At 47.4% G+C, this 17,527-nt stretch overlaps 1 protein-coding gene across 1 annotated transcript in view; it reads left to right on the top strand.

Annotated features, from left to right (window-relative positions):
• Positions 1-15,318: 15,318 nt before the first annotated feature.
• LOC135817326 (uncharacterized) overlaps positions 15,319-17,527 on the top strand; it is a 110,603-nt gene continuing 108,394 nt past the window's right edge. The window contains exon 1 of the mRNA XM_065330494.1: positions 15,319-15,566. Coding sequence (XP_065186566.1) covers positions 15,436-15,566 — 131 coding nt within the window. The 5' untranslated portion in view covers positions 15,319-15,435. The remainder of the gene's footprint in view (positions 15,567-17,527) is intronic.

Here is a 17,527-nt window from a genome sequence, read left to right as displayed (position 1 = left end):
ACGTCAGTACTGTCGGTCAGTTTTGTGCAATGTTATCGCATGAGCTGATAGTCAAGTAACTGGTGGCGTTAGTGGACATTATAGCGTAACTTGTAGTTCCTTGGTCCTTTTCTTTACTATAAATATTATACTTCAAGTAGTATCTACCAACTACTTAGCACCAAGACTCGGATTGGCATGGTCATGAGCAGTTAGGGCTGAAACGATCGTGGATTTTCACCTATCGATTATTCTTTAGCTTAACGATTGAGTAATCAATTAAAATTGTTAGCAAATAGTGTCAGAATTCTGTGCAAAAATCACTCTGTTTCCACAAGCTATGCCTTCATAATACAGTCGTCCCTCTCTAATCCGGCACTTTATAATCCAGCACCCTCGATAAACCAGCACAATTTTCAGTAGCCAAAATGTCCTCTTCATGTACATTGCAGCAGTAAATCAGATTTGTTAATCCAGCACCCTCCCTAATCCAGCAGATTTTCGTGGCACAAATGGTGCCGGATTATAGAGGGACCACTGTACCACAAAAGCTGCATAAAGCGGGATTCACAGAAGCTTTTTTGCGATGCGACAGGCGCGAAACCGGGAAAACCCCAAATCGCACTCCACGCAACTGCCGCAACTGGGCCATCGCAGAAGTTGAGCTTGGCTCAACTTTTGCGATGCGACAAGCGATTTGGCGTACGATTTTGACCTTTTCTACAGCAAAGTTGTACAAAGGTTCAATGCCTATAAATTTGTACAAGTAAGTTGTATCAAACCGCGCGAATATCATGGTGACGTAGCCAAATCAGCAAGATGTTGTCGCATCACTGACTTCTTCTGTGAATGGCATTTCGCGAGTTCGCATCGCACGCGTCCGTCGCAGATCGCGTCGCATCGCGTGTCGCATCGCAAAAAAGCTTCTGTGAATCCCGCTTAAGGTGGCGCTACACCTTTCCGGCACCTTTCAGAGGGTCAAAAATCGAATTTTGGATTTTGACCCCATTTTCGCTTCCAGACCCTTTGGCTAGGTCCCAACCGCACATCCCGAAAATTTGAAGTGAATTGCTTCAGTAGTTTTTGAGATATGGACTTTCAAAGGCCGCTATTGTCAAAAATAGTAATTGTAAATTCAAAAATTCAAATTTTAACGCATTAGAATTTACATTACACATGTTTTGCGTGTAACTTTGATTTCGCTGACATTTTAGCGATGAAACTTCGCGGAAAGGCTGAAAATCTCCCTGGTTTTACCTTGCTGCACCCCACGCAGAGCTGACATCACCATCGGCATCACCACACACAGTGCGCATGTCGTACTTCAAATTTTTGGTAAATATTTTTATACCAGCAATCTCCGTCAGCTCCAATCTCCAAACTGTAGCTCTTTATCAGTTTAGCTGCTTTGTTGGCTTTCATCTGTTTTGTGGAACCTTCCTTGATCACTATGGGCAAGAGGCAGTACGTAGGCCGTCCTGGTCGTCCAAAGAAGCGCAAATTCCATGGAAATCAATGTGCTAAATAATTTTAAATTGTCGAGTGAAATTACGAAAATTGTCGTGGCAGAGGACTCTTCTGTGTTGCCAGAAGATAGGGATGATGCCGAAGTCCAACAGTCTAATTCTGGTGAGAGTGAGATATCTAGTGACAGTGACAGCAACAGCTCTGGAGATGAGCGCGACGGTGATGATTACCTGACGACCGGGAGCCGAATTATTTATTTAGAATGTTTACAAAATTTACTTGCTGATAGTGCCTGTTGCTCAGCGTGCCATGGCACCCTTACACTATGTGAAGTGCGTCGTGAAGGTTTGACTTCAACTCTATCGCTGGCCTGTGACAGCTGCGAGGCTGAAAGCCGTGAAGCTATGTCCAAGAAGACTGGGCACTGCTGGGATGTGAACAGAAAGCCGGCTACTGCAATGACATGGATAGGACGCGGGCATCCCTTGTGAAATTCTGCACTGTCATGAATATGCCTGCACCCATGAATGTCTCTGCATACCAGAAGCACACCAAGGTACTAGCAAAGGCCAGTAGAGTTGTTGCCACCAGCAGCATGAGCGTGCAGCTGCGAATGCCAAGGAGTTGGCGTCTTCCCCTGATATTGCCGTCACTTACGACGGAACGTGGATGCGACGCGGCTTTACCTCGCTACATGGAGCGTTTCTTGCCATCTCGTGGGATACTGGCAAAGTCATCGACTACGAAGTCCTCTCCCGGCACTGCCAGCAGTGCACAATATTCCAGAGGAAGCTGAGCAAACATGAGATCAGCAAGGAGCAGTATACTGCCAACGTACGTGGACATGGCAATGACCTGCAAGGCATGGCATGCGCGATATGGGCATCGGTTGTGCATTGTGTTTCAACAGATGACAAGCCGCAGCATCAGTTCTGCCCTCCTGGACCAGATAGTTGGTGCAAGTGGCAGAGTCATCAAGCTGGTGGCCCTGAATACCAACATAAGAAGAGCCTGCCGGATGCAGTCTTCAAAGTTATCAAGCCTGTGTACTTGCGGCTGACTGAGAGGCAACTTCTCGAGAAATGCTTGCGTGGCGCTACTCAGAATCAGAACGAGTGCATCAATGGCCTCATTTGGCAGATTTGTCCAAAGAATGTCTTTTGCTCGTCAAGGACTGTCCAGACAGCTGTTGCCATAGTCACTGCTTGCTTCAACGAGAAGAACAAGGCCTTGGAGGAGATTCTTGAAGCGATGGGCCTGACAGCTGGTCACTACACGCGGACAGCGCTTGAGAAGTTAGACCGTTAGCAAGCCAAGAATGCAGCCAGGAAATCCTCAGATGAAGTGAAGAGTGCAAGGAAGAGGCGAAGGAGAGTGAGGTAGGGTGTGGAGGAGCAGACTGTTGATGACGAAGGTCTCACTTATGAGACTGGGGCCTTCTAAAAAGTAGCTGGCGTGGTGGACACAGATTGTAAATACATGTATTATACTGCAATTTTTCCCCTTTTTTTGGCTATTCCCGCAACTCTTAACCAAGCTACTGAGATAACCGTGGCCTGCAGACCCAACAAAGTATACATTTTTGAAATCTGTGAAGCATTAGCTAGACATTGAACCGAAGTTTCAGAGGGCTGCTCTTCATATGCTCATGATAGCACAGGTCAAACCTTTTGTTATTTTTTGCGCTTATCGTTCTTTTTTTTTCAATCTCCTGCACTTGCTGGCTTGTTTTGCTGGTGTCCCCTTTCTTTGGTTCAATGTCTTGCCATGTGTGTGTGAGACACTGCAGTGGCACTAATTTTATTGCATAGGACGCATGGTCTTCTATATTGTGGTTACAGGCGAACCTTTCGGCGGATTTTGCGAACAGATCCGTCACATGTATGCCAACAGTAGATAGATGGCATCTTTGGCTTTATGTTTGCTGTTTCTGAAACGGGTATATCCAAGGAGTAAATGCTGAAAATTTTATAGGAATCTGTTTACCCATTGCTGAGATATGTGTGCTTGCGTGGGACGGTGCCGGAAAGGTGTAGCGCCACCTTAAGTGAAAGGGTAGCTCCGAAACATGGCAGTTTTGAAGTCAAATTAACCTCACAACATGCACCATTCCCCTGGCAACGACATACACACAGCGTGATTCAAACTTCACACAACGGGGAGGGGGTTCAGTACTTTTTGGACTCAAAATCCCTAACGAGTATTCTATAACGTAACGATTACTTGATTGTTAAGGAATTATCGATTGATTACTTGACTGTGTGGATTGCATCAGTGCCGACACGCTTTCTTTCGCGATTACCGAGTAATTGAGTTTCAGCCCTACTTTTAACTTAGAGTCTGTCAACGGCACACATCGACCATCTTTGCCGTGAATGGAGCAAAGCTGTGTCCAGGAAGTTCCGCGGCTGACGTTAATTTACGACTGCTTCTGCGCATGGAAGAACACCACTCGCGGACTGCCCTGAGGGAAGAATGCCTCGGATTGCATTCGGAGGGATTGTATCTGATGAGCATGATTTGTCTCCTCATGCCGGCACAGTATGTGTTGTGCGTGTGTGTGTGTGTGTTTAATTGCTTCATGCCTCCAAATTTGGTAACAGCCTGCCTTGCTGATCCACGGGTCCGGCTTGGCCACCGGCGTTGTCCACGAAACGAATGGGCTCTGCAAGCCACCGTTTATTGCCGGTGACCTCTCCACTTGCCATTACTCAAGCCGGTAGTGGACCAAGGGAGAATCAGGACTGGCACACAGTACATGCCTGTGCAAACTGTAAACCACCAAATGTCGTCAGTGCTAGGGTGGTAGAGTTTCAATACTGACAAGGACAAGGTGTTATGTGTACCGGTAACATGCACCATGTTTTCCCCATCATGTTATTGGCAGTGCTCTTTAAGGTGGCTGGGGCGGTACAACTTTTTTGGGAATTTTTGTCTGCATTTTTGAGTTTATCCGCAAGGCAGAGATGAAATTTGAAAATGTTTTCTGGTGAATATCTGGAGAATAGCCTTCTCTAGCTTCCTATAGTTTTATTTTTACTTTTGGACAAAAATTGAACACGTTTTATGAAAGGTTCGTGTAATATTTTCACGGACCTTTCATAAAACTTTTTCAAATTTTGTCCAAAAGTAAAAATTAAACTATAGGAAGCTAGAGAAGTCTCTTCCCCAGAGATTCACCAGAAAACATTTTCAAATTTCATCTCCACCTTGCCGATAAACTCAAAAATGCAGTCAAAATGTGATCAAAAAGACCCCTAAAAAGTTGTACCGCCCCAGCCACCTTAAACGTCCTGCTCCCGTTGTTATGGTCTTGGCCATATTTGGCACAATCAGTGGTGAGGTTTCCTACACTGAGCTTCATTCCGCATAGGAGTAGTAGTTTAGAGCACACCAGGGCCTCTTTCCCATTCATTCTGCAATAGCACCGGTATCTAACTCATTTTTACTCTTTACAGCGTTTTGGCAGAATTGACCATATCATTTCGCGATATATTCACCCTCAGTAGTAAGTCATGTTCGATTGTAACTTTGTAAGTCATAATCCCTTTTTTGGTGCTCAGTGGAGTTTAGTGTAAAAACTTGATACGACCGTTCTACCCAGGGATATCATGATTACTGTACATTGTATGTCAACAACCGGGCTTGGCATGCATTCTTTTATTTGCATCTCAATATTTTCTGGCAGTTGGATAATTTTGGTTCATTTCATACAATAACCCTCTGGTGTTGCTCTTTTGGTCCATAGAATCTGGAATGTTGTGAACAGACACAGTTTAGTGTTGTTTTTAACCGCATCTAACCGCATGGCATGCGCCATCCAGACCTCTGCTTCTTGCACTCAGTGCAGCAAGTAGTTAGTTGCACTATCGTGACCATGGTGACTGTCACTGAAGAAGTAGCCAGTGAAATCGGAATCAGCCTCAGACACTGTGTGTGTGACGGCACTGACCATGGTGTTGTGAACCCTCTAAGATTCTCTAAATTGTCAGGATCGTACGACCACACGGCACGAGGACAACTCTTTCCTTTACACAGTATATTTCACTTCATCGAGTAATTAACAATGAACACTAATAACACCAGCTATTTATAGCATGCAAAAACAGCGTACATGCAAAACATAAGCATATAAAACTGGACATAACAGCGTATACAGCAAAACGCACACAACGCATATAGCGTATACCATGCAGCAACATCAGCGGTACGGCGGAGTCGAAATACAACATTGCAACGAATACAATGCCATAAGCGCGAAGGCCTTTCCCAATTGAGAACTGGTGGTTTGCAACATTCTCCCCACCAAAGGGCTTCTCACCGCCGTACAACAATGCACACAAGTCAAAAACGATCCGGGGCTCTGACTACGCGCCCAGAACGCGTCATCTCCTGCTGCCGTGGTGGTGGTAACGTTGCTGGCGGTTCATACGCTGGCTGCTGAGGGACGATAGCAGGTTGAGCGGTATCGGCAAGCCCAGGAGCCACGTCCTGTGACGATACTTCTAATGGCACTAACCTTTGGATCGGCCTCAACAGGGTACTGGTACTCAACTTAACCTTGGCAACACGACGCTTGCCATCTCGACCAGGGAATAACTCGATGATCCGTCCCAAACGCCAGAACTGTTTGCGCTTGGTATCATCGAGAACAAAGACAACATCACCCACAGCTAAAGGGCGCGACATGGTCTGTTGGTGCTTGTTCAGCTGACTTAGGTACTCCACCTCCCAACGATTCTTGACATGCTTCAGTGTCTGACTGAGGTAACGTAATCTCGCTGACATATGCGTAGCGTCCGGGGTACCTGCTGGCTTCGCTGACGACATCCAAATGTTACCCATCATCATTGCAGGGGTTACTGGTGGCTCATCCAGGCTATCAGACACATAAGTTAGCGGACGACTATTCACCACTGCTTCAACCTCATACAAGATGGTCTCAAGCTCCTGAACCTTCAGAAACGCTGTTCCCATTACCTTTTTCAAGGCACTCTTCACTGTACCAACCATTCGCTCATAGAAGCCTCCATGCCATGGTGCAGCTGGAGGATTGAACATCCATGGGACACTCAGTTTGTCAGATGCCGCCTTGAACGTTGTAGCATTGTCAGACCTGATCCGAGACGGCAAACTACGTCTCGCGACAAACTTCCGAAATGCTATCAAGAATGACTCAGTACTTAAACTATCGACCACCTCCAAGTGAACTGCTCTGGTGGTGGCACACACAAACAATGCTATCCATACCTTCGGAGATGACTCACCACGGCGCACGTACAATGGACCCGCATAGTCGATGCCGGTAGTTGCGAAAGGCCTCTCGTGAACAACTCGGTCTTCTGGCAGCGGCGGGCAGACTTCTGAGGCAGCCTTAGCCCTGTAGCGGCGGCATGTAACACATCGCTGAGTAATGTTGCGTAGCGCTCGTCGACCACCGATAATCCAGAATTTCTGACGGATGAACGACAAGACTCCTTCTACACCTTGGTGCATCCTTTCAACATGCATTTTCTCCAACAGCAACTCGGTCAGATGATGTTTGCCTAACAGGACTGGGTGCTTGGCTCCATACGCCAACTCGCTGTGCTGAAGTCGTCCCCCGGCTCTGAGCACTCCATGCTCATCCAGAAACGGTGCAAACTGATACACCTTCGACCCAGGCTTCACTGGTTGACCTTGCTTGATCAGCTCAAGATCCTCAGCGAAACATGCGGCTTGAACGATGCGGTACAATACGTTGTCTGCTGCAAAATAGAGTTCAGCACGACTCTCAGTGTGCTTCCACTGCAACATCCGAGTCACCATGCCCTGTGCCCTCGACCATTTACTGAATCGGAGCCACCATTCCTTATCAGATTCTCGACTACAGGTGGTGGCTGACACTCGTACTTCTACACTGGACTCATCTGTAGCTGCGGTTGAGGATGCGGTGGGCCAGTCATTGGGCTCCGTGATCCAGGTTGGTCCGCCCCTCCAGAACGGACTACGGATCTGCTGTGCACTACTCCCACGCGACGGTAAATCTGCTGGGTTGTGAAGGCCCGGGCAATGGTTCCACACAATGCCGACCTTCTTCGATATCTCTTGGACTTGACTGACGCGGTTAGCCACAAATGTTTTCCATTTATACGATGGATTACTGATCCAATGAACGGTAGTGAGACTGTCAGTCCAGCCATAGACTTGCGTGACGGTCACACGCAGCTCCTTCACCACAAACTCAGCGTAGTGAGCCGCTAGACATACTGCTTGTAACTCCAGGCGGGCTAACGTGGGTGGAGACACGGGTACCACTTTGGCCTTGGCAAATACCAAGTGCGACTGTCCATTTACGACTGCATACAAACAACATCCAAACGCTTTCTCACTGGCATCGGCGAAGGCATGAAGCGCAATCGGCGTGTCAAGATTGCAGCAAATCCAACGTGGTATGTCAATGCTCACCACTTCGGCCAACTCTCCCCACCATTGCGCACATGCGGCTGCGATGCCATCAGGCAACTTATCATCCCAGTCGCCTCCGACTTTCCAGGCTTGCTGTAGCAGTATCTTTCCCGGCACAACTGCCGGTGCTGCTAGACCTAGCGGATCAAACACTGACGCAACACACTTGAGGAGGGATCGCCGGGTCCAAACAGACGGCCTATCGGACTCGCCTAGCGCTGCTATGCTGAGCAAGTCATCACTGGTTTTCCATTTCAGACCGAGGACTTTATCTCCGGCCTCTGGATCGCACGGGATTTCGTTGCCTCGCCACTTGCGTAACTCCATGCCAGCATCCGTAAGCACACGCACGCTGAACTCTTGCATCTCCTTGGCTTCCGAGGCATTTGACACACTAGAGACCAAATCGTCAACGTAGAAACTCGTGAGCAAGAGATCAATACGATCTCGCTCTTTGGGTGCAGACAACGCCCGTAGCTCCTTCAAGTGATGCTGAATCACCGCAGTAAGCATGTACGGCGAGCAGTTTACGCCAAATGGCAGTTTCGTTAGCCTCCAGGTTAACAGTTCATCACTGTCGCTTCGACCGGGCCACAAGAAACGCAGGTACGGACGGTCTTCGGGATTAACCGCGACCATGAAGAAAGCCTTTCGAATGTCTGCTTGCAGCGCGCTCTTATATTCACGGAACCGTAATAGCATACCTGCGAGACTCGGCAATAGCGACGGTCCAGGGTCAACCATGTCGTTCAACGACTTGCCATCTGGAGCCGTCGCCGAGGCATTGAACACCACTCTTAACTTCGTGGTTGCAGCGTTCTCGCGGAATACACCATGATGCGGTACATAGTACCCGGCATCGCTCTGACATGGCTCCAGCTCAATTGCTCCAAGCTCGCGGTACTCCCTGATCAGCACATCATCATAGAGCGCACGCTTCCCATTCCTCTTCAGCTTTTCAAGAAGCCGCGTTGCGATGACTCTAGCTTGAGCAAAGTTATCCGTTGGGCGACGCTCATTTCGCCACAAGAGACCCACTTGGTACCCGCTGCCCTGGCAACATAGCGGGAAAGATGGCAGGTGCTGATGTTGTTCTGGAGGTTCATCCAACTGCCATAGTTGTTCAATGTGGGCTGTGACACATGACACGGTCACCGGCTGACTGTTTCGACTTGGTGCAGACGCTGGACCAGATAATACATTACCTATCTCTGTGTTCCACACTGTCTCACCATTAACTTCCTTCTTGCTGTGCAGTACCGCGTTGATATAGTCTGCACCAATCAGCATATGTATTTCGTCTGATGTCCCTTGTTGAGGCTTGTCACTCAGCTCTACTCCCCAACTGTGCCACTGGGCAATGGTCTGCGGACTTGCGCACTTCAGGTCCATCTCAAGCGTTGGTTTCACGAACGCGCGTACCCGAATGCTAGCGGAGCTACCCTGGATCGTGATGGCGTACTTATCCATGCGCTGTTGGGTTGGTTCCGCGCCGAACGGCTTCACCTCTACATTTTCAACCCCAACGTGTTCTGCATCGATTGCTGACACCAACGCTGCAGTCACGAATGACGCCTCAGCACCCGAGTCCAGGAACACGCGAACCTTCGCGTTTCGAGTTCTTCCCTCAACTCGTGCCACTCCGGTCATCAGCCGCACACTTGGCGAGTGTAGACAGCACGACCCAACATTCTTCTCCGTAACTATCTCAGTCGGTTTCTCCCGGCTATAACCTGCTCTATCCAACACCTCATGTATTAGCAGGTGGTGTTTCCTCTGGCATTTCGTGCATCTCGAGCCTGACCGACATTCTCTGGCCATATGGCCATACTTAAAGGGGAAGTATACCCTAAAATCAAATTTTCACCAGTTGTAGTCTTCTGGGTGCTGAGTCGAATGGTCTTGGTCCGAGGAAGCTGCGACGCTCCCTTCCTACTTGAATCCCAATCGAACTCGCGCACTTCCACCGAAACTGGGTGACTGCGCCCTACTAGATGGGGATTTGTATGCAAAATGTCACTAAAAGCGCCATTTCGTTCTTATAAAAGCACGGATGACCGCGATTGGCCCATATGTTGTAGTCTTTTGGACGCTGAGTCGACTGGTTTTGGTCCGAAAAGGCTGCGATGCAGCGTTCCTCCTTTATTCCCAATCGAACATGGTTGAACAAGCGGTCACGTGCTCCTGGGTGCCCAAATCACCTGGTCACCGCGCCAGCAGGTGACAACTTTCACACCAAGGTTCAACTCGAGTTCAACTCCAGTGACAGGACTGCACCCAAAAAAGGTCAAACAGGCTAGTAAGTTGTACCCTGCAGGCACGGTGACCAGGTGACTGGTGTACGCAGGAGCACGTGACCGCTTGTTCAACCATGTTCGATTGGGAATAAAGGAGGAACGCTGCATCGCAGCCTTTTCGGACCAAAACCAGTCGACTCAGCGTCCAAAAGACTACAACATATGGGCCAATCGCGGTCATCCGTGCTTTTATACGAACGAAATGGCGCTTTTAGTGACATTTTGCATACAAATCCCCATCTAGTAGGGCGCAGTCACCCAGTTTCGGTGGAAGTGCGCGAGTTCGATTGGGATTCAAGTAGGAAGGGAGCGTCGCAGCTTCCTCGGACCAAGACCATTCGACTCAGCACCCAGAAGACTACAACTGGTGAAAATTTGATTTTAGGGTATACTTCCCCTTTAAGGCAGTTCCAGCAGAGTCTCTCTCGCTGCAGAAAACCCTTTCTCCCTTCCAGTGGCAGCGACTTTAGCTGCTTCTCTGCATCTGCGACCGATATCGCTATGCACTGTGCCGACGCCGTGGGCCTTGGCACGGATCGTTCTACTGGCTTCCTGGCAGTATCACCCTGTCGTCCGTGCGCGACCTGGTAAGACGCGCCGTGCTCCTGTACCTGGCGCAGTGACATCCCGTAGCACTGCCGTTCGACCAGGTACGTCTTCATCTCAGGTCCGCATTGCTCCAAGATTACCTGCTTTGCCATTGCTTGCAGCACCGGGGACATTTTTCCTATATCGGCGCTATACTTGGTGTCCACCTCGCCATCTTCTGTCATAGCGAGTGTGGCCCACACCTCTACTTCTCGGCAAACACGGACAACGTATTGGTGAAACGACTCATCTGACCGCTGCTTGCCTGTCAGCAATGTCTTCCACGCTTTATCCGGAGTCTTTCCGAGCGAGGCGAGCAACTCTCGCTTCGCTTCCTCGTAATTATTGCATCCAATACATATCCTCTCCGCTTTGCTACCCGCTAGCGCGATGCGCAGTCGCAGCAGCCATTCGCTTTCTTCGAACTCGTTCTTGGAACAGATGTCCTCGAACAGGTCAAGATAACGCTCCAATGGCTGCGTTCCATCATATGAGGGGATTTTCATCAACGGTTGACGCCCCCCGCTGTTACTGGGAGCTTCCTCTGTACCTCCCATTGCGGCTTTACCATCACCCTCATACGCATTGGCGATGCGCTCGTTAATCTCCTTTAGTGTTTTGTCAAACTCGGTGCGGAGCGCCTCCTCTCGCCGTCTGGCACTGCGCTCCTCACGCTCTTGGTACTGTTGGAGCCTCTGCTCCACATGTACCTTCAACAACTCGCCTTCTAATCCTAACCGCTCTCCATTGTCGATAAAGCTGGCTTCCAAATTGTGTAGTTGCTCTGCCATGCTCGCTCCTATCCTGGCGTGGTCGCCAAATGTTGTGAACCCTCTAAGATTCTCTAAATTGTCAGGATCGTACGACCACACGGCACGAGGACAACTCTTTCCTTTACACAGTATATTTCACTTCATCGAGTAATTAACAATGAACACTAATAACACCAGCTATTTATAGCATGCAAAAACAGCATACATGCAAAACATAAGCATATAAAACTGGACATAACAGCGTATACAGCAAAACGCACACAACGCATATAGCGTATGCCATGCAGCAACATCAGCGGTACGGCGGAGTCGAAATACAACATTGCAACGAATACAATGCCATAAGCGCGAAGGCCTTTCCCAATTGAGAACTGGTGGTTTGCAACACATGGTGACGGGCACACTGAAACTGTGTGAGTTTAGTTGGACAAAAAAGTTGGGGTACGAGGTGATTCGTCATTATTTAACACGAAAGTAAAAAAGCCTTCCGCAGGGTTCGAGGTGCGAATTTTTCCATTTCTTCCTCGGAAATGTAATAGTACTGATGTCCTTAGACTGCAATGGTGGGTTGTTCACTCACATAATCCTTGGTGTTGGGAAGCAGGTGGCAGTTGAAAAATGGCAATTTTTCCGCATATTATTTGTTGCAATTACTACTCCCTGGTTTGAAGATCTACCCCGAACACGCTAACGTGATAACCCGGTAACCCGCGCACCGCTCAGATCATCCATAATTCTTCCTAAAGCTGGCACCTACTTTCGTAAATCAACCCTTTTTCTTTGAGTGTTGCTTGGAATAAACTTCCTGAAGATATTCGTTCACTCTCCAGGGGCGGATCCAGGGGGGGGGGGGGGGGGTTCGGGGGGTTCGAACGAACCCCCTAAAATTTTTCCGACCATGGTGCAGTTTTTATTTTTTATTTTATTTTTTACAAAAGCCAGGCATGCGAATTGCTCCTAGGATCCTGGCCTGCCGTAGCGCATATATAGCCCGAGCTGAATCATGCAGATGTTACATTGATACATGTACATTGATATGACCCTCAGACGAACACCTTGCCAATGGGCCTTTCCCAAATCGGCCATTTATTTTGGCCTATTCGGCTTTTCGATCGGCTGAAAAAATCGCCAGAATCGGCTGAAAATTTCTGTAAAAGGTGGAAATTCGGCTCTAAAGTCGCAGCCACCTTTCGCAGATAATGGCTACAGAAATTGTATTTGCATCCTATTGAGGCACTAAAACATCAATTTTCGGCGAATTCAGTGCGAAAATCGCGTATTCGGCTAAAAGATCGGTGATTTCTTCAAAACCACTATTTTCGGCCAATGTTTCGGCCGGCCGATTTGGGAAATGCCCACGGGCCGTGACACAGGCGCGCACGAGCGGTCATGGCCAGTTGCCCACGACCCTGCAAAACATGTACATGTACTACTTTCACTTTAGCTCATACATGTACATGTACACCCTTCAAAGCGGTGAACCCTTTGTAGTCTAGGAGACAAGTCAGCAAAAGTCCAAGGAATAAGGTATTGATAGGCGACAAGCCTCTGGGTCATCCTAATAAAGATATTATTATCTGTTTTCTGATGATCGCTTAGTGCGTGAAACTCTGAGTAAAAACACTTCCTCTGTCCTCCTATTGTTTGTATTATTATTACATGTACATGTATATTCAATCTGCGGACAGAACTGTTTCGTCCTTTGTGGACTCGTCAGCGCAGCGCAGCGTCAGTACATGTATATTCAATAATTATAGCTATGAATAGGATGAAGGCCGCAGACATCACGCAACTACGTTACTTGTTTGACATGTATTACTGTGTATTTTATAACAAAAATATGATCGAAAACCCAGAATCGATAGCTACATGTACATGTATATTAAAATTATTATCTCCAGGTAGATTACATGTATATTCGGCGATTTCTTGGTAAAATCTCAGAATCCGGCGAAAAGATCGGCGATATTCTGAAAAGGCTACTTTTCGGCGAATTTTTCGGCCGGCCGATTTGGGAAAGGCCTACTGTAAATCAACTAATTTTCGCTGGCGATCTAATTTCGCTGATTTCGCTGCTTGGTGCCCACTGGCCAAAGTAAATCGCAGGCCAAAGTTTGTCATAGAGTCAAATGATGCAAGATTGAACCCCAATCGGCCAAAGTTTGATCACGGCCAAAAGTTTCATTTGGAGATCGGCCAAAGTTTCTCACCGGCCAAAATTTGTTGATTTACAGTACTTGCCAACATTCAACGCTTGGTCGACACGTATTCTGATGATCTGCCAAGCTCTTCAACTATATCAACTGACATCCGAAAGTGGGTCAGGAAATGGAAGGACGCAGCAGAGAAGTCTGGTGCACTTCCAGCTACCCCACAAGAAGCTCTTGTGCATTGCGATGCAGATGTTTTCCCGAACATCCACGTCCTCCTCCGGATTGCTTCAACACTACCCGTCACCTCTGCGGAGAATGAGCGCAGCAACACTGCCTTGAAACGGCTGAAGCTCTACCTGCGCTCGACAATGGGATCAGAGCGCCTATCCTCTAACCCTTTCCCAAAGGTGCCTGCCCTTTTTCGCCCTTTTTGGAAAAGCCCCGTTTCTTTCGCCCTTTATTGCGTTTTTTGGTGAATATCGCCCTTTTTGAGCTTTTTGAGCTGAAAAAGTGCTAAAATCTGTTTGCTCATACATGCCTATCCGTCGGCAGGACAGCAACCACCCTGTTATTAACCACTGTATTCCAGCAAATTTCATTTCCATCAGTCGTCATCCTCTCCATTCTACAATACTTTTGATTATCCACATTATAGGCACTGTACATTAGTCGGTAGCCAATTTCTTAACCACTGTAGTCCAGCAACTGTCATTTTCAAAAAGCACTTTTTATTTTTTTATGTCATCATTTTAACACACTTTGGTAAGGGTGGAAGAAAACTGAACCCCCTTGGAAAAATCCTGGATCCGCCCCTGCTCTCTACAACAGCGACATTTAGTATTGCTGTTTGTCGGTATCATTCGCAATCTATGTTTTCTTTGAAAGGTATTCCTGACTTTTGTGTCTAGGCTAACCACATCTATGATAGCCTAGTTTCAATAGTTTGTGTATATGTCAGTTATAGTAGTCCGCAATGCTGCTTTTCTAATTCTCATTATGATTAGCATGCAATGTACTACCCGAAGTAATGAATTTATTTCTTTTGTACTCTACATTCTAATGTATCTTCTACCTCTTCTCGCCTACGAACATACTTTCTCATTTTCCATACTTACTTACCGTATTATCTCTAATATAAGCACAGTCTCCAATAACAGCACGTCTCCAATAATAGAACACCTTGGGGCGGCATTCAAAAAATAAAGTGCTCAGTCTCCATTATAAGCACACTGTGTAAATTCATTATCTGTACCGGCGAAAAACCCCTGAAATGTGTGTGTCTGACATGAATTTGGCATGGCAACATGCCTCTGAAATGAGGTTGAAATAATAATGGAACAGTCTCCAATAAAGGAACGTCTCCATTAATAGCACGGGGCGGAGGTACATTGAAAAAATAAAGGACCGTGCTTATATTTAATATAGCTTAGAGATGGTAGGAGACTCCCTTCGCGATACTGATAGGCATCTACATGGAGGATCCGTGAAATAAAAATCAATCAATCTGAATCAATCAAGATCAGAACGCAAGGTACCGAAGCGGGGAAGTCCCATTTGCGGCCGCGGGAACGTGTTGACATTTTGAAAGCGGGATTCGATTTTTTATTTATTTTCGAACACCCCAAGCACTTGCACTGACGACAGAGTCAGAGAACGTGCATTTTGGCTCAGTTTGTGTTGTCACGATTTCACTCAGTCTCCCTGCAGCTTGGTTCGTGTCGAGGATAGACAATGCATAAGTTGGCAGCTCTGTTCTTATGGGCCCTGATTCGCCGGGCTGTGGCAGAAGACAGTCGATTAGGACGTGCAGAAGTTGAACTGCCACTCGAAAACGTTACGAAATTTGCTTTTGGAAGTTGCAAGTAAGTGGTATGATACGAATAGATAAGTAGCAGTTCAAGCAGTGCGTTGGCTGTTAACCATTAGAATTTCCCAGATAATCCAGCACGAGTATGGACGACCCCTAGCCTGACTGGCTTCCTGACTGTACTAGCTGTATACTGTGTTTGTGAAGTCTATCTTTGCAGTTTTTTTATGAGAAAAAATAATTCTTTCAATTTTTTTATGCACACGGCGAGGAGACAATAATTTTATTAGGGCCTGGTCAGACTGCGGCAAATTTTGGTTGCCTGACGAAAAAAGAACAGCGTCCAGAATTTGAATCGCGATCACACTACACATGTGGGGAGAGTGAAAATTCAAACTTCATTTCGAGCGTCAAGTGGTAATCTCCACGAACGACGTCAAATTCCTTCACCTTGGGGATCGCCAACACCTTCAGTGCAATCCTTGCAACCATCCTTATGAGTTTTGTTGTTGTCCGTGGCCAATTAGTTCCTCGATATCGAGATGAAAAAATCAGTGATTATCAGCGTCAATGGCGTATCAGCGTCAAATCCTGTTTGGAGCGGAAACGCGTGGTCCGTTCTTGCTTTTTTTTTGGAGCGTCAACTCTCGCTTTTGCCGCTCTGGCGGCAAGTTACTATGGAGATTCGGATTATAATCCTAGGATTATTTCGATTTTGCCGCAGTCTGACCAGGCCCTAACCGCAATCAATAAAACTAGCTGAACCGACATTTGTGTACTTTATTCATGCAATGTAAAAACGGTGGAGACGATGTGCAATAAAACGATGAAAATATGAAGAAATGGTGTAGGGAAAAATATGGATTCAAACAAGTTTTCGTACAACACTCATCAGGAATCGTCGTTATACTAAAGGACACTGAAACAAAAATTGAACTATTATAGAAAATCTAAGTTAGAGAAATAACACTAAGAGCAACAGCAGTGAAATTTACAAGTGTGAATTTTAACAATCAAAGCGAGAAATGAACAAAGGAGAAAGGAAGGAAAGACAACGTGATAACACATAACAGCAGTACATTACACCTAGAACATTAACGGCCAAGCTTGGCCGCACTAAACATGACACGTTACTTGAACAATTTCAACCCAATTATACTATCTTTCTGTACACACAAATTAGGCTTATACAGACGCTGATAGATAGCTTCCAACACTTTTAACTGTAGTCCATAACCATGACGACCACGGCACAATACAGTGAACAAAGAGTCGGAATACGAATTGCAACAATCAGGACTAGCTAGCAGATGATTGTACACTGAAGACTTGCTACCACGAAACCTACGCACAACACTAACACTCTCACCGGCACTCTCACCATCACTCCCATCACTGCTCTCCGACTCACTGCTCCCTCCGCCGTCCATTCCATCCTCCGCTTCCTCTGTACTCTCTCTGTCTCGTCCATCCCGCCTGACCGGGTCCATTGAACTCAACTCGGCCGTCACCCTGCTATCACGTCCCTCCTTTCGCCCTTGTCCGCTGAGTGCGTAGCTTCTGTTGTAGTTGGCTGTTGATCGTCTTGGTCTTTCAATTATGGGCTTGGATGGTGGATTAGTTGTGGTTGCTGTAGATTGCGTTGTTGGTGTTGGTGTGGGAGCTACTGATATGCAAGGTGGGTCTTTTTGAGTCGGCATTTGTAGTGTTAATGCAGCTGTCAGTGTTGCTCGCGGTCTGCCACTGGCAAGCTCCACCGCCGCAAGAACCGATGGCGGAGGATCAGGAGGAGGCAGTGGGACCGGGACCGCAAGCGGCACCGCCTCAGCCAAAGCCGCCGGGGGCACTGACGAAGGAACCACCGACGGCCGGAGCAAAGGCGGCGACACAAGCCAACCCGATGAGCCACCACGCCCATTCTCTTCCACCACCGCCACCAGCGACGGCGGAGCAAGCGCAGTCTGTGAGCCAGGATCCGCGGGTTGTGTAGGCAACGGCTGTGTGGTTAATGGTTGT

Source organism: Sycon ciliatum, chromosome 5 (genome assembly GCF_964019385.1).
Source record: "Sycon ciliatum chromosome 5, ocSycCili1.1, whole genome shotgun sequence".
NCBI classification, from domain to species: domain Eukaryota; kingdom Metazoa; phylum Porifera; class Calcarea; order Leucosolenida; family Sycettidae; genus Sycon; species Sycon ciliatum.
This window is presented reverse-complemented; position numbering and strand designations above follow the sequence as displayed.